Here is a 24,792-nt window from a genome sequence, read left to right on the forward strand (position 1 = left end):
GGAAAAGATTTCCTATTCCTCTGCATCTCTACAGTCAGCACACAGAGCTGAAGGATGGCCGTTTCTGTGAAACACAGTGTTAAGCCTGTGCTGTTTGCTCTGTTTGCTGTTTCCAGATTTGCTCTGTCTCTCTGTGTGCACAAGCCAGACGTGATGCAAACAGAATAACCGCACCGATTGCTCTGATTTGGCACTCCATGAGGCACTGAGAGCACTTGACATAACTATACTCTGGCATGTTGGATATTGATTCTGGGCTGAATTAAATGCTAATGGGACGTAACTGGATGGGTTTTGACAGCATTACTCTTTTCCTAGCCTTTACAGTAGGCAAATGATCATGAGATCACCCAGTATAATTATAAATATAGAAGCTCTGGGTTTGAGTTCTGATTTACATAGTTTTTACAACTGCTCCATATGCAGCAGAGCAAAACTTGTGGAATAGCACACATTTGTTTTCATTCATACCTTGTTCCCGTTTTGAATAACAGCAATATCTTTCTTTTTATAAGTCCTAACCAAACAGCCTGCATCAAACATTAACATCTGAGCAAATCAATACAGAAAGAAAAATCCACTATTGTCAATTTTGTTGGGAAGATCTTTCCAGCTGATTTTGGCATGCGACAGAGCTTGCCACTTCTATATGGCACAGCATGCGCGCTCTTTCCTGGGAAAACCACCTGGATCTGGGCAGGCAGTTGTAGTACACTCTTCTCATAGGAAAATAAAAAAAATAAATAAATAAGGATGTTCCAACTTCACCGCTGATTCTGGAGTCCCAATGACCGAAAGCCTCAGCAAGTTCTTCTCTTAGTTATGCCTACTCCCAACAAAGGAAACACTATCTCCCCGTTACAGTGCAGCCTCCAAATTAATGTGCAAGTACCAAGTTGAACAAAGGGACTCCAGCACTTGTTATTAACTAACCACTGACTTAAGTGATAGCAAAATAGTGCCGCACGTCAAAGCTCACAAAGTTTTAAAGATGAGTGGAACATTCCTTTTTTCTCTTTTTTCTTGCCTCATCTTTCAACATTACCTTTGCCTTCTCACTTGGACTAGTAAGTCCATTTGGTGTCTTCCCAAAGGTAGAAAACTGGTTTGTCATGACCTCAGTGTCACGTTCTTTAATCCCCTCGGTTTCAGAAAGTGGATGCACAAAAGCGAAAAAAACCCCACCGGTTTTGGGAGAAGTGACTGTGAGGTCCTTTAAACAAGTTGCTGTGCTCCTGCAGGAGTGATGACATACCCTTTGTACCACAAGGACAGATACGTTCCCTTTGTTCTCCTTCTACCTAGGAGAAGGATCTACTTCCAGATGATTTAGTAGAGACTTGATCAAACTAGCATACACCAGTAAGTCTCTGAAATGATTTACAGATTCTCCTTTTGGAGAAGATAAATGATGGAGTGACCTACATTGAGAAGCTTTAAAACCAATTCCAAATGCACTCAATAAGGAATACGCAGTCTATATAAACCCCTTTTCTTTCTGAGTACCTCCAGAGGATAAGTATTGCTGCTCTGTCCAGCCAGCAGGAAATTTCTGAAGGAATAATAGAATCATTCACCAATTCATGACCTTACAGGCTAACACAGCACCTACCCAGAAAGTTACAGGGCGAAGCAGATTTATTGAGAGTGTCTGGAACACAGAGAACTGACACCTGAGGAAAAACTACGGAAAACTTTAACAAATCTCGTAGCAGAAAAAACTAGCAGAGTATTTTTCAAATCACCGATGTCATTCAAATTAGTGATAGAATCATTCAACTTCACGATAGGGAAACTAGATGAAAATCTGACTGCCCTTAAAAAGGTTCAAGGCTATTTGCTCTGACATTCCCGGCAGTTACTTTGCCCACTGAGCTAAGGCAACGTGCAGTCTTTACAGTAGCACCATCTCGTAGCTCTGTTATTTTTCACATTCACTTAAAGCACACAATACACTGAACTAAACCACCAGACTTCAATTAAACCAGGTGAGTGGAAGTTAGTTACTGTGTTGTAGGACCACAGAAACAGTTTTAAACAACCTGCAACAGAATAGCATGGAGGACGTTTTTAGACATTTAGGAAAGTCAGTAGAAAATTATTACTGTACCTTTTTCCTGATTTATGAGCATTTCAGACAATAAAGACAGAGATAAAGAGAGAAGAAAAGAAAATAGAAAGTTAAGAGACTTGTCTTCAATAATGCACAGATCAACAGATATAAGCATTTTTGCTTATTTTGGTAACTATTTCAATTCTCTTTCGAAACTAATAAATGGCATTCCACATGTGACTTTGGCTAATAAAAAATATATCTGTTAGATTCAAGCAGTTACATTTCAAAACTGTGCGCCCAATTTAGTATACCCACTTTCAAAAGAGACGCATTTTAGAACTAATTACAAATTCAAATATCTCAGGTTGACTTTCAAATAAATAAAACATTGTTATTGTAAGTGTGCTTTGGTTTGGAAAATGTGACTGACTGGCTTCTCTTACTTGTTTGTTTTTGCAAGGCATAATGTACATTAGACATTCCTTAATGCTGCACTGTCTGAAATGTGTAACTGCTTAAAAAGTAAATATCAATTAAACTCAAAAGCTCTGCCCCATAAACACTTGGCCAAACGTTAAAACATATATTCACTTCTTTGCAAAAGACAAAGGAACAACTCTGCCTGTTATTCTTTACAAGCTTTACGCTGAGGACTTAACTGGTCTACAAAGTTGTCTACTTTCTTTCCCCATAATACGGTGATTTAATTTTATCAGAGCCTAAGACACTAGACAGGCTCCCATCTTCTCTGCAAGACAAGTGAGAGGACTTGTAGAGTTGAGCCAGAATCTACCCACTGTTCATAAAAAAAGAATTTGTTTCTTACGTGTAATTCTGATGGTGGATACTTAACAAATTTCCTACAGTTATAAGACAGATGTATTTTTACCTTTACAAAATTATGTCCAAAATTGAGATGTGTTTACCTTTCACTGAGATGTCTGAACTGCTTTTGCATTCATTCAGAACAGGCTTTGTTGAAGCAACACAGGATAGGAAGCAAGATAAAGACACATTTAGTACAGCAGCAATGACTCAGCTTTCACTCATACTATACCTTATTCTGCTGCCTCCTCTTACTGGAACAAGAACAATGGGAGAGTTTGCTGAGTAATTTATTCCTGAGAAACCTATTCTTGAGTAACTTATTCCTCAGCATGAGTAAGGCAGCTGAATTTGCCTTTCTGTGATCAAGACTTTTTCATTTCTCAAAGCACATACAATTCAAAACAAAAGTACAGTTGCCTATAGCTGAGTTTTCTGAGACGCTCCTTGTGAAAAGTCACCCTCCAGTTGCAGAACAGACTGTGTACAAGGACCACTCGAAAACTCAGTGCAACTCCCAGTATGAAATCATGCTTACGGTATCCAGGTGTGTTCGCTGATGCTTTGCCCGGTCGCTGGAGTTGCTGAAAGCTTTCTGGCAGCCAGGATGCTGACACAAGTATGGCTTCTCCCCAGTATGACTCCGGAGGTGAATCTTAAGGTTCTCAAGCCTAGAAAATGCCTTGTTGCACCCTTCAAACTGAAAAACGTCATAAAAAATCGTTGTAAAGTACTGTTAAATAAACCATGTGCAGCCACAATGAGAACAGTGTAAGAACCAAGTTGGACATGCAATAAATCAACTAACATTCAAACATCTGTTGACATTTATGGATGAAACGTAACATTTTGTGCTCTTCATTTAATCTGTCACTGAAGACATGGTGTGTAGCTCAATAATAATACAAGGGTTATAAATATCTCACATGTTCTGTCTGAAATACTGAACGCTTAAAGACATGGTGTCAGAACAGAAAATTTAAAGAAAGAACAAGTGTTCTGATGAGTACGCTTAGATGTTAATTGGCACAGGAACCACTGTGAGCAATAACAATTAGCAGCTACAGACAGAGAGCAAGAGAAGCTATTTGTGGTGGGTTAGAACCTGGTTTCAGATGTCTGAAATACTATACACTGGAGCAGATGAGCACGGACTATTACAAGACCTGATCCATTTGAAGATCAATCCAAAGAACTCTGCTGTTATTCTGCACCCTTTTCTTTACTGGCCGCATCACACAGATCTGTTCTCAGCATTTATACAAGCAGTAACCTGAGCAACTCTGACTTCTTAAGCACCCGTTTCATTAGAGAAAACGCTGCATAGCATTCATAACAAAAGTCACTGTTTCAAATTAAATCTGAACAAATAAATAATTAACATTTCCAGCTACAAGGCCAAGGGAAGGGTGTTTTGCATTGCTCAGAGATAAGCTTCAGTGTTACAGATAACCAGTGACTGCAGGGGTGGCACCATCTCTGAGATGGGCTTTGGGAACTAACTCAGGTGAGCACAAACACATGCACATGCACATTTGTGCACCAGCAAGCCCATAAAATGCATTCAGATACTTGTGCAGGTGCACAAATACTTCCATGCACTCATACGTGTGGTGGTGGGCATATACTTTGCCCACTCTGCATTGCAGTTTCACGGCACTGCAGATCTTCTAGTGTCCCTATACAGATAAAACCCTGGCTCCTCTATGATTAAAGAGCTGCGCGTATTTGAGAAACACAACCCAGTTCACCTTCACCATCAACACTAACAACAATTTTGAAAGAAGGCAGGTGTGTCTTAAAACTGCTATTTCTGGAAGCCAGCTGTTTTTGTCCAATCCTTGCTCATAAAGAGTGAAATCCTGACCCTCACAAAATTAGTGAGTGCTTTGTCACTTCCTTCTGATGAGTCAGGATTTTGTTCAGCAGCTTTCCATTCACTACCTGTGATTCCCCAGATGGCATCACAGAAATCACAGTCTCGCCAATCTCTGTCGCAGTCTATTTGTTATGCACAGAGCCCTTATACACATCAGTGTGTGCAAACTTCTGACTCGGCTGCTGCATCCAAACTTCTGACCCGGCTGCTGCATGCAGCATCGCAGGCAGAGGGATGGGAAGGGAGAGCAAATGCAGATGGAGCCTAGAAGATGCTGTAAACTGGAGGCACCTGATCTCCTGGTGCCTGACAAAGGCAATTTTAACTACTGATGGACAAAGGTCCATCACATCCTGCTCAGACCAATGTGTTTTAAGCATCTCAACACAAAGTGATCTGGACTCTCCAGCTAGCACTTCATTTTGCAGGCTGGGTTCTGTCTTTGGGTGCAGATCCGCCGTGCACACTACAAATTAAGCACACCAATGCACTCCAACACACAGGCACCCACACCGAGGGTTTCCTGGCAAATTGCAAATTTCTGCCTTTCCTCACCACCCATACATAAAAGGATCGCTATAGGTTTTACTGCCTTAAATATTTTACTGCCCTGGAGAGATATTTAATCTGTCTGAATGGCATATATAGGTCTATGTGTGCAAACAACTATCTGATATGTCTATATTTCCATCTTTCCCCATCACAACTATCATGATAGATCCACAGTCACCTGGAGACATGCAGTCTATGTCTTCAGAAGTTTGTTTGGTCATGACTCTCCTCTGAACACTTCAGTTGGTGCAGGAAGCAGAGGGAGTTTTGGAAGTGACCAAGCCACCAAGGCTTAAAAAGAAACAAACTTTCATCTTAATCATCACTACAAATCTGGCAAGGATTCAGAACAAAGGAATCTGAAATGTGCAAATATGCTGAAGTCCGTGAAAAATAAAGAGTTTGGCAAATCCACAGGTGTCGTAAGACATTCCATAAGGCCAGTCTCTAGCAAAAGGAGTGAATGTTCTGAGGTCCTTAAGATCATTTGCTTCCTCTGTTCCCCCGCATCCTCTCCCCTCCCCTCCCTTTATTCAGTCTCCTTTGATTACTGTTGTGCCCACAGTGTTGTATCATCCCCTTCGAACTAACATCCCCTTCATTTTCAGTTCAATAGACCAGCTTTTCTCAGTTTTACTCACCAATATTTAACCACGAGGGAGGGTGAGAATCAAACCCAGAGTCTACAAAATTATTCTGCAGCTCAGCTGTGTGACCTCATTCACCTGAATCCCAGGTGAGGAGCAAGACCAAGCTTTTCCCTTCAGTTGTTCATGCTGTCCCCCGATGTGTGCCATTCTTTCCCTCCTACCTGAGCGGACTCTCCCCTGACTCTGTTAGGAGTTCTTTCTACATGCTCCACTCCCCTCTCTAAAGGAGTTTCTGGTTCTTGCATACAGGCATCAGAAAACCTAGTCCAGAAAGACATTATATAGCAACGTTCTTTGTTATTGGGTCTTTGGGACACTTTATACCCTGACGGCACCAGAATCACTACAGTGGCACTCCACAAGATCCTCCTTGTCTCCGTGTTGTCTCAGGACTGGAAGACCTGTTAGATCACAGAAGTAATTTCTCAGTTATTCAGTCACGAATGGAGAATCTTGACCCTCAGAATGTTTTTCTAATGGATTACCAGTCTTCAGCTACATATCTACAGCCGAATGCAAAGTAGGAAAGTATGCAGAATAATCCGAACAAATTAAAGGTCCAGCTCCATTCTCATTGATGTCAGTAGCAAAAATTCCAGTGGCAAATGTCCTAAAACATCTAAACACAAGCTTAATTTAAAACACATGAAAGCACATATGTTTAAGAGCTTGCTGGATCAAGACTACAGGAAGAGAAGGTACAGGCCCTACCATAAACGCTCAGAGCTACAATGTAAGCAGCAACACTCAAACAAATATGGGGTTATTACCCTTTTACTGTGGTCAGCAGCCTTTTTTTGGTACTAACATATAATCCAAAGGTGTAATGCCTTCAGCAGTAAGGTTCCTCCATTACCACATATGCCTGGACTTTAAGGTCTTTTCTTATTTATATAATTATTTCTTAATTTGCATTACTTATATTATTCAGCTGGATAACAGATAGTGGGACAGTCACAATGCCGTGATAAATTCAGTCTAAACATGTAAGGTGGGAGAATACACCAGCAAAGAGAATGATATGACTCCAACGCTCATATTTTCAAGGAGGCAGGGTTGCAAAAGGTAGGGTTGGCTGAAAAGGAAGAAAATCAACGGAAAAGGAGTAAGAACCTTGCTGGTAAGTGATAAGAAGAGGGGAAAGTGATGTACAAAGGTGAAGGGCCTGAGAGGGAGGGAGGAAAGGAGCTGGTGCAAAGAGCTGAGAAGCACGGGGCTGAGAGAAGCCACTCAGAGCTGCAGAAAGGTCTCCGCTTTTAAGGACTCCAGGAAAACCTATTTCAATTTGGTTATTTCTTGCTAGATCTGCTGACTGTGTCCCTTGCAGTTTTTTCCTACAATTCCACATGTGGAAACAGCACTGCTTCCCTAAAGTGGAAGTGTCTCACCTGTACAGTTGTACAAGGACAAGACAACTTCAACTGGGTTACTGAGGAAACTTGTGTTAGGATGACTTCGTAAAGTAATTCTTGGGCTTCACTGCTACTCACCAATGCTTTTAACCCTTCCACCTACCCTCGCTACTTGGAGTGTATTTATATTTATATATACACAAAATAAAACTGCTCCTGGAGAGATGGGGCGCTCGTTTTCCTTTTCAAATAACGTCCAGGAAGATCCATCAATCCCACAAGTGTCTCAGCTTCAACTACAAAGAACAAATGTTCAATTTCTAAAGGGCTTTAGGATGGCAAGAGCTATTTGATCAACTGAGAAGGCTACTTACAGTATCTCCCAGACATCTGGCCCCAATCTGTCACTGCTTAATCCTACATCTTAAACATTTTGTTGCCGTTTGATGCTTGGGATAACTGTAACAAACTCTGCGTGATCCTCAAAGTCTGTAAATGTCAACAGAGCTCTTAAACAAGTTCATCAATAAAAATAATAATTATATTACAATTACTACTTTTGTCTTTTTTGTGAGATTGCTAATGGGGGCCTCAGACACTGCCATGCTACACACATCTGAGCACAGACACAAAACAATGCCACATGATTACAGTAAATAGAATGATGCAATTACTGGATTTTATAACTACTGCTGCTTTTAGAATAGGGCTTCTACCAGGAAAAAATATGTTGTACAAATTTACGGGACTAAATTAGTTCACTACCATATGGAAATACATATGTTATCTTTATTTTACTCTAAAATCTCGCTGGAGTGTAACTGCTGCAATATCATGCATTTAAAAGGCATATTTATGAAAACACTACATTATCTCACAGTGATCTAAACACATCACAATTTTCCTAACTAAACAATTTAATCTAATAACTGTAATTGCTTAATATGTTTTTTCTTTGCTTCCACATTATACTTTGAATGCACCTGAGAACGTTGCCATGCAGAAATAACAGCATATTCCTAAGAGGGTTTATATTATCAAATGTTTACCATTTTCATAAGCATATTTAATCACAGTCTTGTCTAGAATATCTGTCAGCGGTACAGATCAGAAGAAATAAACTAGAAACCAAACAGCTCAGACCATAAGGTGAAGCAATAACTGACATTTTCTTAGGAAATGAGTTATGACTGAAAAAAAGAAGCCTTCACAGTTGTAGTGCTAAATAGGTCCAGTGTGCCATTAGAGAAAGCTCATTAATATACACCTCTGCTCTCTGCTGCAAGATCAGTGAAACAAGCTGCCTTTTATTTATAGACCTAAAAGGGAAAGAGCAGGTCATATTGGCTGCTGACATCTCAGACAGCCTACAGATGGAAACCCCAAAACATTTCATTCCAAAGCATTTATTACTATCAATAGGAAATCTTATGTCTGGTCAAAACATCTACCAGCCTTATGAACATTGTGAAATGTTCTTTCTTCCCAACTGATTACAAAATTGGGAAAAATTTATTGAAAAACATGTTATGAGAAAAAGGATCCTGTGAGGATATGTATCCCTTCTGGAGGGGAGGAAATAGTCACAGCACTCTCTTTAAATAGCATCAATGTTTTACAGCACACTGAGTCTAATGTTGGGGACATGGCAGGAGGCACACAAGGCTCCAAACTCTTATGAATGTCAGTAACTTAAGCACATGAGTTGTTCCATCCAACACACGAAGCAAAATACCTGATTTGGTGCTTTGTGTTGTTTTTCTTTTCTAGTGAACTCCTGATTGGATTAATTTTTAATTTTCTATTTTAGGTACAATATAAAGCGCTGATCCTGCAAATGCTTGCTCGTGAGTAACGTGACTCATGCAAGGAGTGTTATTAAACTCAACAGAACTGTTTGCATACATAAAAAGCAGCCCATAGGACTGAGCTCCCAACTGCCTAAAGAATATAGCCAGTTCATATAGCCAGCTTACAAATTTAAATTGTTAGAAGATGCCTTTTTCCCCTTGTGCTAGCAAAATAATGGAAGATACCCGTAACAGAAAAAGGACTTGCCAATTTCTATGTTGTTTCTTTTTCCTAAGCCTGATCAATTTACGTTTGCAAAGTGACATTTCTACATGATATTTCACTTGAGTCCTGGGAAAAATTGCTTATACTTGTTTCATGATTTGTATTACAAAAAAGCATTCAGGGCTTTCACCAGACTATGGTACAATTGCTGGTGTGTAGGAGAAAAAAAGATAAAAAGGTTCAGAACAGGAAAAACAAAACCTAGAAAAGTAAGCCACAGTATAAATGCAATACATCCTTCATGTTGTTGGGTTTTAGGGTAATAACAGCCAACCATTTGACATCAACACATTGTACACCAGCAGTTCATGTTTCTCTATGCTGTTCAACAGGTTGCGTATTTCCCGATTAACATGAAACTGGGAAATACTAATACACTGAAAATCCTGGAGGAGGCGTTTGATCAGCATACGTCATTGAATTAAACAAGACTTTGGGCTGTCTCTTTTATTTCAATGTTATGAATTTCTATAAGCCCCTAAGTCTGCATTCCTGACCCCCCTATCTCTGGCAGTACTAGGAGTTATGGGTGCACGAGGAATGCTGGCCCACGCACAGCGTAACAACAGACTCATTGAAATCATGAGGCTTTCAACAGCAACCAGCTCTGATTCTGCATGAGAGGTGATTTCCACACACAAACAGACTTCTCTGCCTGCAAAATCCAACCACCTGCCTGCCAGCATCCCCAGAGATGCGATTCCTCTGCTCTCACTGTAGCTGTCTAAAAAAAAAATGAACAGTCTCATTGTTTGAGCTCCCCGAATCCCTGGGGAGCAGCAGGTCTGCCCAGCATGAGGTAGGCAGCTCCGTGGGACGCATCCTGCTCTGGAGGTGCCTGTCCCTCTCCCCTGACTACACAGGCAGCCTACATTTGGCTCCTGGGTTTTGTTTTTTAAAGATAGTTTTACCTGTGCTCCTGGGGAAATCTGGCATTAAATGTGAGTTTTGCTGATAATGTCTCAAGGTCTGCTGCCATACCGAGCGCAGGAGACCAGCTCAGGACAGGCACTGAATCTTAGCTTGTCCCTAAGTAGCACTGGCATGTTTTGGCTCTCAGAAGTCGCTCATGTAATTGTAAGTTATCACCTGTCAGAAAAGGGGTGAATGTCCTTCGAAGCCCTGAAATATTCATAATTTATTTCTTCTAGTACTACGAGGTCAAGCACTTCAGTGAGCATTTCAGTGAGCAAACAGAGCTTTACATACGTACTCCAGCAAACCCCCAAAATAACCAGGAAACCATCAGAGCATACTATCATTTTCACAAGACCCCATTGCTAGCCTTAAAATTCTTTTTAGTAGTCTTCTTTAATCAAGTAGAGGGATAAACATTTGTCAAAATAGGGGTACTTGCATTTATTTACTGCAACATATGAGAATGAACCAGGGAAGTCGGGGATATCTTATTATCCGCAGCATGACAGCCACAAATTTTGCCATAAGGTTTTGCTAAATACGTAATTTGGAAACCAAAAAATTTTCAGAAACGTCATTACAGTTGGACTGAATGCAGTATTATGGCTTGCAGGCAAAAATAACATTGCATGGAGCAACAATTTAAAAAACAGAATGCAAAATTCATATGGTCATGTAATAAGCAAAGATGACACCCGTCCTGAAATCTACATGTCAGTCCCTTTATTTCCTCGTATGTAATTGGAAAACTATTATTTATTTGGGATTTTTTCAATAGCTTGCAAGCTATTCGAAATTAAAGGACATCACACAGTCCACAATTTGCTGCTCCGGTATCTGAAGACAGATCTGTTTATTTGGGGGACAAAATTAAGATTGAACAAAATCAATTAAAGACCCTCTCCAGCTGTGCCAGCGAAGAACCGTAAATAAAATTGTTTCCCTCCAGTTCTTTTTTTTTAACAAAAAATATAGTTCACTACACATACTTCAAAACTGTTCCTCTGGATTGGCAAGTCATTGTCTTACCTCACTTTCCAAGGAAACATTTCAATTCCAGTTTGCATCTAACGTATCACCTATTTACACCTATCTCAGCTGAAACTTTACTGAAATCCTGTCCTACACTCTCGCCTGTATCATTGTATTCTGGTCCACATTTTAGTCACATCTTTAAATTACAGACTGCGCTGGGCAGCCAGTTACACTGCAAAGAGTTCTCTACAGAATGCACTTCCACTGACATGCAAGATGGAAGAGGCACTCAGGATTTACCTACAGGCATAAGAGTTTGCAAGTTTGGAGTGAAGAATTAATTCGCTTAAGATAATGAACACAGCTCCAGGACAAGGGGAGAATCCATTTATGTGGACTAAGCAGTTAAAAAATAAAATAAAATAAAGAGAGGACAACAGCAAGAACACACAAAAAAAGTAATTACAAAAAGAAAAAAAAACCTCCCCAAAACTTATGGCTGATTAGCATAGCGTAGCATCTTAAAAGGCCAAAATACCACATGTGTGGCATGTTACAAAAGAAGATTAAAATAAAAGAAAAAATATCCAGAGAACCATGAAGTCTCAAAACATCTGGAGTTTTATGGTAACAAGGAGGAAAAAATCAGAAACATAATTGAAAAAAGTCCACTGCGATACATTATTGTACAATGAAGCTTAATGGAATTGAAAGGAGAAGAGATGAAAAGGCAAAGTAAGGGAGGGGGGAAGAAATAAAAGAAACAAGAAAAGGCATTTATATTTTAAAGATGTCACTAAGGGTTTTTTATCCCAGTTATTAAAAATTACACACCCTGCTTCTGTAAGCTGTTCCTGTAACGTGTTGAGCGCTCTCATTCAGCGTAGGACATTCATGCCTGCTGGGGAATTCATCGACCCTTTTGTGCCCGGTGTAGGGGCACTTTTGGCTCCTGATTCTTTGAGGGACATCTGCAAAGAGAACGGCCGAGAAACTGCCTGCCCTGGTTTACATTCTGAATCCAATGGGAGATTTGAAGAGAGGCAGGACAAACATGTAAATTAAAAATGTTTGCTAAAAACAATGCACGCATTCAGGAATTAAGCAAACAATCTTAAGCTGTTATATTGGCATCAGACACTAGAATCAACTGTAATTGAAATAGTTTGAATGTATTCACTAACAAACATTTATATGGAAAAGTGAAATGAAAAACTTCCCTCTTTTTTTCATATTTTTCTCTTTTTTTAATGAACCAGTAAAGGAAGAGGAAGATCTGCACATAGTCCTGTCTGCCTTTGCACCGTGCCAACGGCCTGTCTATAAACAGGAAGGGTTTCCAACGCACCACAGGCCTGAACATCCTGGATTAGGTCTGTGCTGTCTGTCCCCGGTCACAGGAAGGTTTGAGACAAGTGTGTGTCAAACCCCGTCTGTAACAAATACGGTGTAATCTGGCAACAGTGAGTGTCCATCCTAACTTCCCACTCAACCTCCGGACTACGATTTTTATTTTTTTTAATCCTGGGAAACCCATCTCATACCTTTGTCAAGACCAAGAAATAAATGTTTTACAGTCATAGATTGTCACACGTCATCGCAGCTAACAACGTGGCTCCTGTCCTTGGCAGATCAAAGAGGGGAAGATCCGGTGGGTGAAAAATGATCTACAACTGGAAATTGCTGACGACAGCTAACTGAACTGGCCAACCACAATCAAATTCTCTCTTAGAAAAGACAAAAAATAGCAGCAAGGTAACTCTTCACCCACCTACCTGGTTTTTTGTTACAAATACCACTTTTTGTATGTGGTTCAACATACATCATTAGTTTTCCTCACAAAATCTGTTTCACAAAGTGGATAGCTTTATTGCTGAGGTTTCCTGTTTTAGATAGGGTGTATTTTTTATCTTAAAAGGCACTGCCCTTCTCATACTCTTCCTATATACCCTCTTTGTTTCCACATGCACATAATGGAACTTCTACCTCATATTGCTGTTTCTAGAGATCGGCTAAGAAGAATAAAAGGTTCCCTGCAAATTAACTAACTGCATTAAACATTCAACACTGGATGAATCTTTGCACAAAGTGGTAAGAAGGAAATTTCTCAAAGATTTTCCTTGGCATGGGAGTAGACAACTCGGTGTGATTTTCCATGCTCAGATAAGCTCCTGCTCTTTTCTATGCCATGTTGGGCCAATTTGATTATCCACAAATGAAGACTGAGGTTCAACCCATCATCCAAGAAGGACAAGGGATCTGCTAAGATGTGTGTGATTTGCCCAACATTTCCTTATGTGTGTAGAGCTGAGCTCTGGTAACGAGCCCTGTTGCTCGTTAGCTGCTGGTGAACCACCAGGAAAGAAAGATTGTGCAATGTGGTGGGAGCTTGTCATCCTTTCAGGGCTGGTTACTTTATCCTGCCTTCCCTCGTGCCCTGGTTGTGGAGTAGAACCTCAAGAGACATGCTTCCCTCCTTCCCCACTGACCTGCTCCAGCCACACTACAACAGAATCCCACAGGGTGACTTTACACTGGGGAAAACTAGAGATGGAGAACATGGAGAACAATCATTATCTCTTTCTGAGAGAACAGGGTCTCTTCTCAACAAATGAGGAACTTCTCCTCATTTTACCCAGTTGTTAACTTTAGTCCTGCAGTGTCTTTGTTTCATCTTGCTTGGCGATGTTCAATACATGAAGGAAAATGTTAGATGTATTCCTAGGAAAATGGCTTCAAGACGTCATCTGTTTTAAAGTAAGTCAGTTTTCTGGCTTTGCCAAAATCAAATCAGTGCCTAGGTGCTGCATTGTTGAAAGAGCCACGTTTTAGAGTTCGGAAACACAATTCTGTTCTTGCATTCTGTAAATGACTACCATGCTTCAGCTGAGCTCCAGCAACGGTCCTTGCCTAAGCTCCTTCTCTCTGGCAAATCCATTATTATGTGATGCCTTCCGTTAGAGGCTGAGCTCACTCCTGTTACCTCACATTTCCATGGGCTAAGTGCATGTCCTTCAAGAGGCACAGTGGCTGATGCACACCAACCTGTGAAGTGCCTGAGCCTCCAAAGGAGATGCTAAATCAAGGTTTTGCTAACAAACACCCCCAAGCCCGTTGCTACTTTTCACTCAAGGTGACTTAGTACGTCCTAGCACAATGAGCTACCCGCTCTAGTGTGGGTAGTTACCATCTTCACCAAACCCTGCTCCAGTTTTAAGTGGTGGAGTTGCCTTCTAAAGTCTATTGTGAAGATGAGTTTTCTGCTGAAGAGCAGACGGCGTGGCAGCAGTGCCAGGTCCCTTCATTCTCTATAGCACTGTGGGATCCTTTGGATAAAAGGCAGTATAGCAATGTTCTTTTCTGAATAGCACTTAATGTTTTCCCACAGTCTTATTGTTTACAGGGAGTTTAGCAAGTCACTTCACTAATTTAAAATAGATTGTATCCCACATGGGTGCATAACAATAACACATATTGGTGAATCATATGGCTTTCAAATGATATGTATGAAAAAGAAGTGCTACACATATTGTCTGAAATTTTATTGTGTGAAACCACAGCACTTAGCTCCCTACCAGCTGTGTCAACAATTCAGTGTAATAAACTAATACAATTGTAGAATAACAGCAAGGTTAGTTCTGAAAAATGAAAAGCCAAGATTAAAAAAAATATATGCTGCAATGAGAAAACGAATACAGATGAACACCATTTCAGGTGGGAACAAGCACTCTTGCAAATGATGCGACCTCACGAAATTTAGATTCTATGGTTATAGGTTGCCATTTAAAGCCTAAGAGGAAAAGAGATCATATGGATGAAATGATTTTTAAAAGGGAAGAAGAGCAGGTTTTGATATCTGAGGAAACCGGTGTGTTATGCTTAGACCGTAAAACCACTGCTGAAGCATCCTAACTTACTACAAACTACATGTACAGGGTCAGCTTTAGAATGAAAGGGGAGAAAGAATCTTTCCTGGACTTTGCTTCCTAGGTTCAGATCAGCCTCCTATCCCTGCCGACTCGTTCATACAAGTTACCCTACATACATGACGTAGCTCCCGAGGATGCTGCCAAAGGACATTCCTGACATACTTGACCAATAGCGGCCCATGTACAGGAACGGCTGAATGAACCAGGCTCAAATAACAAAGGGTTTACATTGAGCTGTCTCACATAATTTTTAATACGCTGCTAAATAAATAAATAAATAATGGAATAAAAGACATTTTCTAAAATAATATTTTGAGGGAAAACTGGAAATTGAACTCAACGGAAATAGGTTTTAAATTAAAATGTTGAACTGGAGCCCAGAAATGACAAGAAAATTAAATCTCTTTTTTTCCTGAACCCCAATAAAAAAGTCTTAAACACTCTCGGTAGACCACAGTTTTGAAAGAAATGAAATTATGTTATTGTCATGCATGATTATCCAACATTTAGAAGGTATCTGCAAGGTTTTCCTGAGAGTTGTACCTCCGTTCCATAACCTAGCAGGAAACCACAATCACTTCTGTACCTTACGTGAAGGACTTTGAAATGAAAGTGCCTCAAAATCAAATATAAGCAGCTTTCAACATGTGCATTTAATCTTCCTAGGTTAAGAAACACCCTGTGGCCACCACACTAAAGAACTGAAAACGTAAATTGAAGAAATTATATCCATATGATTAAGTAAGATTCTTAAAGAGAAACATGTTGTTAAGTACTTCATTGAGAATAAAATGAAATGCAGTAAAATAGAAGCTATTTGGAATAAATCACTGACGCACATGCTTTCTATGCAAAATGGCAGCGTTCAGCTCTGAGTGGACATCTGGAGCAAATTAGCATTATGTTGAGAATAATATAAAATTAAAACATTTAGTTTCAGCTTCTAAAATTAAATATAAAATCGGAGACCAATGTTGTGTTGGACAGCTCGCCTTGTGACTCTGATAGCAAGAGTTTATTTTATTTTTAAAGTTGTTTACGCCTCCTACCACTGTTCTTGGAGCCCTGACGCTCCCAGATACTATCTATGCAAACAGCACCAGGCAGAACCTCGTATCTGGAAATGTGCTACCGAGTCCTGCATTGGAGGTTCAGAATGAGGACTCCAAGGCCAAGCGTGGGCCAAAACAGCTTGGGTAAAACAAGAGGAAATGACCCAAAACTATGGGCAGAACTCGGACCACACCCAAGCCAAACCTCCCAGGGCCTGAATACGTTTGATTTTTACATTTTCATTCTGACTCAGCACTTTCTGGTTCTGGAGAGCATCCGGGGTTGATGTGTTGAAGGTGCTGGGTGACTTTAAGCCCTTGTGGGGCCCCTCTAAAATATGCTGAGCTCTTCCTGGCGGCTGCTGCTGTAGCTACTCAATTCACATGAGGTCTGTAGTGGCCAACTGGGAAGCTCTTCCAGCTCCTATTGAGGTGAGGGACAGAAGAGAAGACTCTGCTCCTGGTGGGACCTGCCCTATTTGTTTCAGGGACAGAGGCTGTGCAGGAGGCTACTGCACAGTTCCTTATTTCCAAGTTCAAAGAAAGCTTCTGTCCCTGTTCCTGTCTCTTCTGTGTGCTAACTCCAGGAAGACAACCAAGCATTTGTAATGCTCTTCCTCTCACTTCCTAGAGAGACTAACCACGATAATGGAAGCTGTAATTTGCTATAATCACTTTCCTCTACAACTGTCCTCTATAAAAACTCTGTCATGTGAGGAGAAGAGAAGCTGCCTTCAGCCTGGGCTTGCCACAACTGAGCACCTGGCCTGTCCACTTTGGTCCTGAAGCAGGAAAAAAGAGTGCTTCTGCTCCCTCAGGATGCCAGGCTCTGGTACTCACCAAGACCACAAACTTCAGGGGAGAACTAACTTTTCTCCTGGAAATCTTTTTAGATGTCCCATTTTGGTGCTCTGCTCCACACAGCTTTACAGAAGTTACTGGCTTATAAAACCGTCCATCTCCAACTAGACAAAACAGCTACTAGCAATGACATTTCTGAAAAACGTCTGTAGCCAGAAGCCATTAGCATCCCTAGCACACTTTTCAACAACTGCTGCCTGCTTCAAGGAGCCATGCTTGCAATGGTGCCATACCAAGCATCCCTTACTGCTCCTGTCTGCCTGTGAGATCTACCTAAGGGATCACTTCTGATCTGCCAGCAGCCCTGAGACAGCTGGGTGCCTAGGAAGTGCTGAACTGGAAAGACACTGCAGTGCAATGGCTATCCCATGGAGCTCAGCTGGGGGAGATTTGGTGTTTTTCTAAGTTCTGCGATTGGGTGACCCTTAGTAAATCACTTCATCTCCTGTGCGTGGTTTAGTCCTTCATACTTTCTGAGTATTTGTACTGAAATACCTACTGAGCAGGGACTGTGCAACATCAAGAGCCTCATGAGATGCTTTCAGAGCATCCTGAACTCATCAGTCACTGGTGTAAAGCCACGGAGCCAGGAGCAGTGCTCTGGAGAATCAGGCCTCCCAGCAGAAGATCAATAACCATAGCACTGGAGAGAATATCAGACACATAATCGTCCTCAGGTAGCTTGCTAATGCACCTTTATGCTTTGAAATACTCTCCTAGACATTTGAAAAAAAATAACGTCAAACAAGCAACCAACATTCACTTTATATAGCATAAAAATAAGCTCTTTATAATATGGTTTATCTCCTTTCTGATATATTTGGGAACATGCCAACCTTGCCACCTGTTCCTGGATTTCCTTTAAGGTAGCCCCGTCTTTCAACATGAAACCTAAATTGGATGTGCACAGACTTGCTTCTGCACTTTGCAATGTAAACACCTGCACATATGTTTTAAATAGTCTCACACCTCTATATGTAAAATTTCAGACACCTGTGAATTGGCTTTAAATAGCCCCACTGGGTTTTGTGGATGGAGAACAACTTCCAGGTGCAGATGAATAAGGTTATTTCAAGGGCACAGGCAATGTACAGCCTCCAGTCTGAGTACATACAATACTGCATTTCCAAATTTAAAGCAAGGCTTTAAACACTCGTCCTCTCTGTGACTCATTAACCACTACAAAATGGGGATATAAATACATTTGTGTCTCTCTGGATTGTATTGAGCCTTCATTTGTTGGGGTTTAATTCTCTAAAGCACCTTGAGATCTTTGCGCTTCCGTGCACGCTGCGTGTGCACTTCACAAGCAAGAATAGTCTCAGTCTTGCTCTTCATACAGCTGCACAGGAAAGGCTAATTTCCATTGCTCTTAGGCTACACTGCTTTGTGATTCTTCTGGAGAGAACTTTCTTTCCATGTCTGTATTTTAACACTGAAAAGATTCTGTTGGTTTTTTTCCAATTCTGCCAGCACCTTCATTCACATCAGATCCTCACAGATGATTTCTTATTCCAAAATTTTGGCCTGCTTTGGCCCATCATCTACTCACACAGAATTCTGATAAACACTTCCATTATGCTTTTTACCCTATGTGAATAAAGGCTGGGAACTCTGAATTAATCTACAGTACGTCTTTTTAAATCCCTGCTTTTCCTCTTCTATTTCTTCTCCAGTCACCTCATAATTGAGAACAAAAAAAAGATGTTCAGTTTATTTTCCCATTTAAGAGATGAGTTCTGGAGAAAACTTGCTTTGATTTCATGGTGATCTATGTGACCACAGTGTATTCTTTGAAAAGAAGAATAAACTTTGGCATTTAATGAATGATTAGAACTCTTCCAAAAGCTATCATCATTTTTTTTAAAATGCTGTGTCTTTTTCTCCTTCCCCTGAAGAATGTCCAAAACAACCTCAACTTCCCATATGCAAACAAACACATATTTTAATGACAGTGAGGAAAGTTTTGCAGGGAGAAATAGTACCTTTTATTAGACCAACTAATACAGCTGAAAAAGACAGACAGGCTCTTGGCATAAAAGCCCTTCTTTGGATGTAAAACTCTCTGCAGACTGACCACAAAGAATTGTAGCCAGAGACTAAAGAAAAGATACGTGCATCAAATTTCCACGCTGCTTTATGAAGAGAACTCTAATGGGCAATGGGGTCTTTGTGGCATATCTACACTAGCCTGAAGAAAGAGTGGCATGAGCTCACTTCTGCCTTTCAGACTGATCATTAATTCAGACTCAGGCCACCACAGCTGGGCCAGCGAGCTTCCAGCTGTGGTGCAGGCCCGAGCAAGGGCACAGCCAAGCTTCCTAAATAGGCACTACGTAGTGCACAGGCCCAAGTAGTACATAGACCCAAGATGACCGTTGACACAGCCATTCTCTGGGGTGGAATGGGTATGCTTTGCCTTGAACAGAGGAGGCCACTTAAAGACAGCCTCTGCCTAGCCCTGCTCCACTTTCTTTTCTACTTTTTACCCTTGGGAGCGGGGAGGAGATTTTGTGGATCCCTCCTACTCCTCTCCCACTGGTTGCAATCCTGGAAATGCCAGGGCCCGTGGGAATGGAGAGATGCAGCCCTTCTTTCTGTCCAATTCTGGATCAATGCTTTTTTGTAGAGAAAAAAAATGTCACATCCCTCCTTGTGAGCTTTCTGTGTTCTTTTCTCACTGCCAGAAGTGAGCATATGAAATAAGAACTCTTTAAATTTCATCTTGAAGGCTAGTGCCTTTTTAATTAGCCCCTAGAGAAGCTAAAGAGCAAACAGGTGAATATGTGATTGGAAAATGTATGCAAGGAAAATAAAAGGGGCACAAGTGGTGGACCTACTACTCTTGTCTGTTCTCATGATTTTTATGTACACATGACCTCACCAATTACATGATATGACATCAACAGTACAGCGCCATTCTTTGTGCGCTGAATGTCTTCAAAGCTTTCCTGGCCTGAGAAATTAATCTCTAAAACCAGTCACTAGTACGAGCCTTTTGCATAGCCTAAACCAGGGACTTCATATACAGTTGTGTTTCTTCCAAATAATGCAAAGCATAACAGGGTACGAGGTTACAGAGCCCTTGTATGTGTGACCACACACACAACTACTGATGCATGCATGCATTAAACAGCTCTCTCAAACTGCTGGGAAAACTATATTGCCCCCTTCAGTAGCGAATCTCTATAGAAAACTGCCTTAAAAGCTTGAGCTATTGGCTTGCAGTCTGTTACAGTAACACAGAGGACTTGGGTTCAAGACAGCACAAATACTATCCCTTGCTGAGATATCGCGCCTACAGGTATTCAAAACTATTCTTTAGCTATGTGACCTAGGCTTATCTGCCATTAAAACATAGCCAGACTGATGGACTCCTTAAGTTCAGAATGGCTCATCACCGTTAGAATGCCTTTTCCTAATCCTCACCAGGAGCCAGTACCTGTGTACAGCCAAATAATCCACCTCATCAATCTCCTGACATTTGCCAACCAAGCCAGGCAATTAAAAGACCTAGCCAGAACTCACAAGCTAAGGACAACCTAAGGGTTTCTATACACTTGAGGTGCAGGGTTAACTTCTGTGAGGCTTCTTTAGCCAAATGCAACAGGGTAGATGAAAATACTGATTTTGAAAAAGCTGGACTACTATTTTTTAAAATGATGGAAAAGGTGACTTCTTCAACGGCCTCTAAAATAAAGGTCTAAGAGAAAATATAATGGGATCTTTTCTTTGTCTGGGACAGAAGAACAAAAGGGCATGCAATGAAATTAAAAGATGGCAAATTTTAAACTGAGGAAAGGGAATAATTATTCACAGAACACGGAAGATTTCAGAGTTTGTTGCTGTGGGGAACTGGTGTGGAGAGGAAGTGAAATTTAGAAAACTTCTGGACTGATGCATGTGTAGCAAGACTATTCAAACCTGTCAAAGTTCAAGCAAACACTATCGAAAGGATACTAAGCCTCCTTCTTCTGGACTTACCACCACTCTCTACCATTTAGATGAGTACTATGTGACCACATCTGTCTATTCCAGTTTTCACACCTGTTGTAAAGCATTTGCTGCTGGCCACTGTCACCTGTTGTTACACTAGGTACCTGTTGTACTATTGGGTTTCCTACCCTCTGTTGGTGGGAGACAGCTTTAATGTTTTAAAGATCACAAACACCTCAAAGTCATGTTAACAGCCATTCTGGAAGGATGCCTCTTACCCACATTTAGACAAGAAACAGTCAGTGACACCCTCCTCATAAACACTGAGACAAAGAGGCCTTCCAGAAGATGAGTGAGCCCCCTCAGCTGTCCAAGACAGCTGGGGTACACTGCCACCACGTTCCTCCTTATTGACCATTAGGAGATCCTAGAGAACAATAAAATTAGGAGAGGTCCTGAGGAGGTAAGGCCTAAAAGGTAATGCTGGGCCTAACAGACACCACGCCAACAAGAAGCCACTGTGACCCTGTTGAACTGCTGGTGGCAGGACAAAATCTGAACTCAATTTGGTGGAGAAAATAAGGTTTGGAAGGACAAAGAAGATAATGATGACCTCTGGGAGAGCAAGAGCAAAGTCTGACTGGGTGGGAGGGCACGGAAAGACAGGGTGTGGGAAGATAAAATCTAATGATTTCAGCTAAGCAAATGGAGCAGTCAAGTTTCAATACAGTCAACTGCAATCACTATCTTGCTTTCACTGTGGGGTCACCAAGAAAAACAGAGCAGCACAGAAGAGCAAGACGGGGAAGCAGAACAAATGCTGAGCAACCCGTGTGGCAGATTGTGCCCACTGAACTGAAAAGATTTTAAAATGACAGCACAGGATGGGCATGAAAGAAATGATAAAAAGGGTACAGGATGCTCCTTCTGCCTCTGAATCCTATTTACAGTGAATAACGCGTTATTGATTTTGACATGTGAACCGAGTTCTGCTTAGGATCAACCAAGTCCATGTACCTAAATATCCCGTGTCAGGCAGCACAAAACATATCCCAATTTTTTGTTATTTTGTTTGGTTCTCCATTGATATTTTTTACCATGACTAACACATGATTTTCCCTCCAAACTTACCATGACAAAATCACAGCTCTTAAACATAAGAATACAGCCTGCAGGCTCTCTGAGTTAAAGCAAGCGCTGGCACAACAGCAGCATGGAGGACATACTCGGCCACAAAGGATCACACCAGCAGATTACCACAGACACATTTGGGCACTCACCCTTAAAAGCCACACACACCAAACTTTGGCAAATAATGTCAATGACAATAGGAAATGACCCTTCATCAGGACACAGAAAAAATTTGGCCAACTGAGGAGAACCTCTAAGAGCACTGGGTGAAATCATCTTCTCCCCTAGGCTGGCCTTCTCTGCAAATCAGCCGAATCGTCGTCACACTGCAAGGCAAATAAATCAGATCAGTGAGTTCAAACCTTAACTAAGCTTGCAACCATTTCTTAGAGTCCTTTCCCCCTGCATTAAAATCAGTTTTCTCAGCGTATAAAATGTTCTTGGCATACGACAGAAAGAAGAAAGGGTAAAGTATAGTCATGTAGTCGTGGCTGAAAGGGTACCTTCCCACAGCCGTATCTGCAAGGAATATTTTGTGTTATCTCTAGTTGCCTTGGAGACACTGTGCCAATCTGATGTGCCAGTCATGACCTCAGTTGTGACCTCTTACACCGAACCACAAAAATGCAATGCATTTGGGCACTACAGGCTGTCCATCTAGCATGTGATGGCATTACCCTGACTGCCGCTCTCTTCTCAATATCGCTGTGTGAATTTAGAATCATCCTTGCAATTTGGATTCCATCTTTCTCTCATTCAATGGCATGGTCCCGCATGGTGCCACAGTATGTTAAAAACTGACCAGACTGCAAAGAACAAGTGTTTGGTAGAGAGCTTAACTTCTCCAGAGAATCAAAAACAACACTCCAGGGGCAAATGAGAACAGAAAACCAAAACCAAGACCATTTCAGAGTTCTTCTGTGATTCCACCAGTACAGATACCACACACGCAGAATGCTGATCTCTTTCTGAAGAGCCATCAGCCCTCCAGAGCTGATGGCCACTGTCATCAGCTTGTCAGCCGTCTCCTTTTCATCCAGGTCTGCTCTCAAAAACCTCAGTCTGGAAATGGCAGCATCTTACTCCAAATATCTGCTCCTTTTGCACAACAGCCACATTTTTCTTTCTGCCACCTGAGCTATTGGTTTCAGAATGGACTGATAATCAGCTGCAAGATGAGCCAGCTCACCCCATGGACCTCAAAGGCAGACAGGGCTCAACGGCAGCATCAGGCAGCTGTAGCTGCTGGTCTGATTTGACCAAGAGAACTTTCTTCACTGTGATGAAGAAACAGCTCAGAGTGAGTGTGCTGCCAAGTTTAATAGTAGGAAGAAATGATTTAGCTTTTACCAAAAGCATGTAATTATTGTATCCACTTGCAGGTTGAAAGTCACTTTTTTTTTTTTTTTTTTTTTTTAGCAAAACAAGTTCTGTGAATCCTTTCTTGTTCAAACAGTCAAGTTACTCAGCTCTCCCATCTCAGACAGACAAGGATGAATTGGGAGCCAACTCACAGGACTGCTCTCTTCTCTTCTGTGTGTAAACCCACTGACAAATAGCACAGCACAGGAACAGCACTGTAAAAAAATGCAAAATCCACTGATCTGCAAACAATGTCAACAAAGCCAGGCTCTCACCACTTCACCTGGGATATTCTGCCTTTGTCCCCTTAAGTTGTGGGGTTGGACTATTAGTAAAAAGTTGACACAGCTGTCCCAGATGCAAACCTACTGGCACCTTCATCTGATACCTTAAAATGACACCAAACAAACAAAACCAAAAAGTTTTTATGCCAAACAGAACAGTCCAGATCCAAATGCATGCTAACATTTTGGGGAGGATAGGAGATCTGGAGGCAGGGACCACAGTAAGTCAAAACTGTATTTGTTCTTGCTTTTAATGCCAGCTGAGAAGTTGTGGAAAACTGGTAAATTCTAAACCCTAGGCACAACATAATGGTGGCGAAATTTCATGCCCTTCCAATGCTGGGTAGGTGATCTAGGATATAAATGGCAATATAATAATGGTGACGATAAACAAGATAAAAACATGTAATTCTGCATAGTAAAGTCAAGTCATTATGACCCACTTTTTGCTGTTGGCCACTGTTCAATAAATGGCAATTTAGCCACGAAGGAGCTTTTTGCTATGCATCTGCCATCTGTCAGAAACAGTTCTCAATTGAAACATACAGTTACTGCCATTCTTTGATCTACTGGGGTGTGTGGGACTTTATATTCCGTTTGTGCGCGCAGCACCCCTAACTGGAAAAGTGTGTGCTCTTATAACACGAGGGCCATACGCTCTCTGTGATCCAGCACGCTGGTTCATTTATAATATTAACTGGTCTTTTATTTTGCTTTAATCCTTCAAATTGACACTACCAGCACGCAACATACATGATACACATTTCATCTGGTACCAATCCCCCCTCCCAAACCCCTCAACCCTAAGTAATCCAAAGGTTTACAATCTACTAAGGTTTTCAGGTGATAGAATCTGAATCAAATCCCTTTAGATTTTAGTAGAAAATTTGGATAATGATTTTAGAATTATTAAAAATCATCAGATTTTTTAAAAAACCTCCTTATTAAGATTTC

General features: G+C 41.1%; 1 protein-coding gene across 1 annotated transcript in view; it reads right to left on the reverse strand.

The window, feature by feature from the left end:
- Positions 1-24,792, reverse strand: part of GLIS1 (GLIS family zinc finger 1) — a 203,684-nt gene that overhangs the window by 39,360 nt on the left and 139,532 nt on the right. Inside the window, exon 5 of the mRNA XM_074597704.1 lies at positions 3,420-3,581. Within this exon, the coding sequence (XP_074453805.1) occupies positions 3,420-3,581 (162 nt within the window). The remainder of the gene's footprint in view (positions 1-3,419; positions 3,582-24,792) is intronic.

The sequence above is a fragment of the Larus michahellis genome, chromosome 8 (genome assembly GCF_964199755.1).
Source record: "Larus michahellis chromosome 8, bLarMic1.1, whole genome shotgun sequence".
NCBI lineage: Eukaryota > Metazoa > Chordata > Aves > Charadriiformes > Laridae > Larus > Larus michahellis.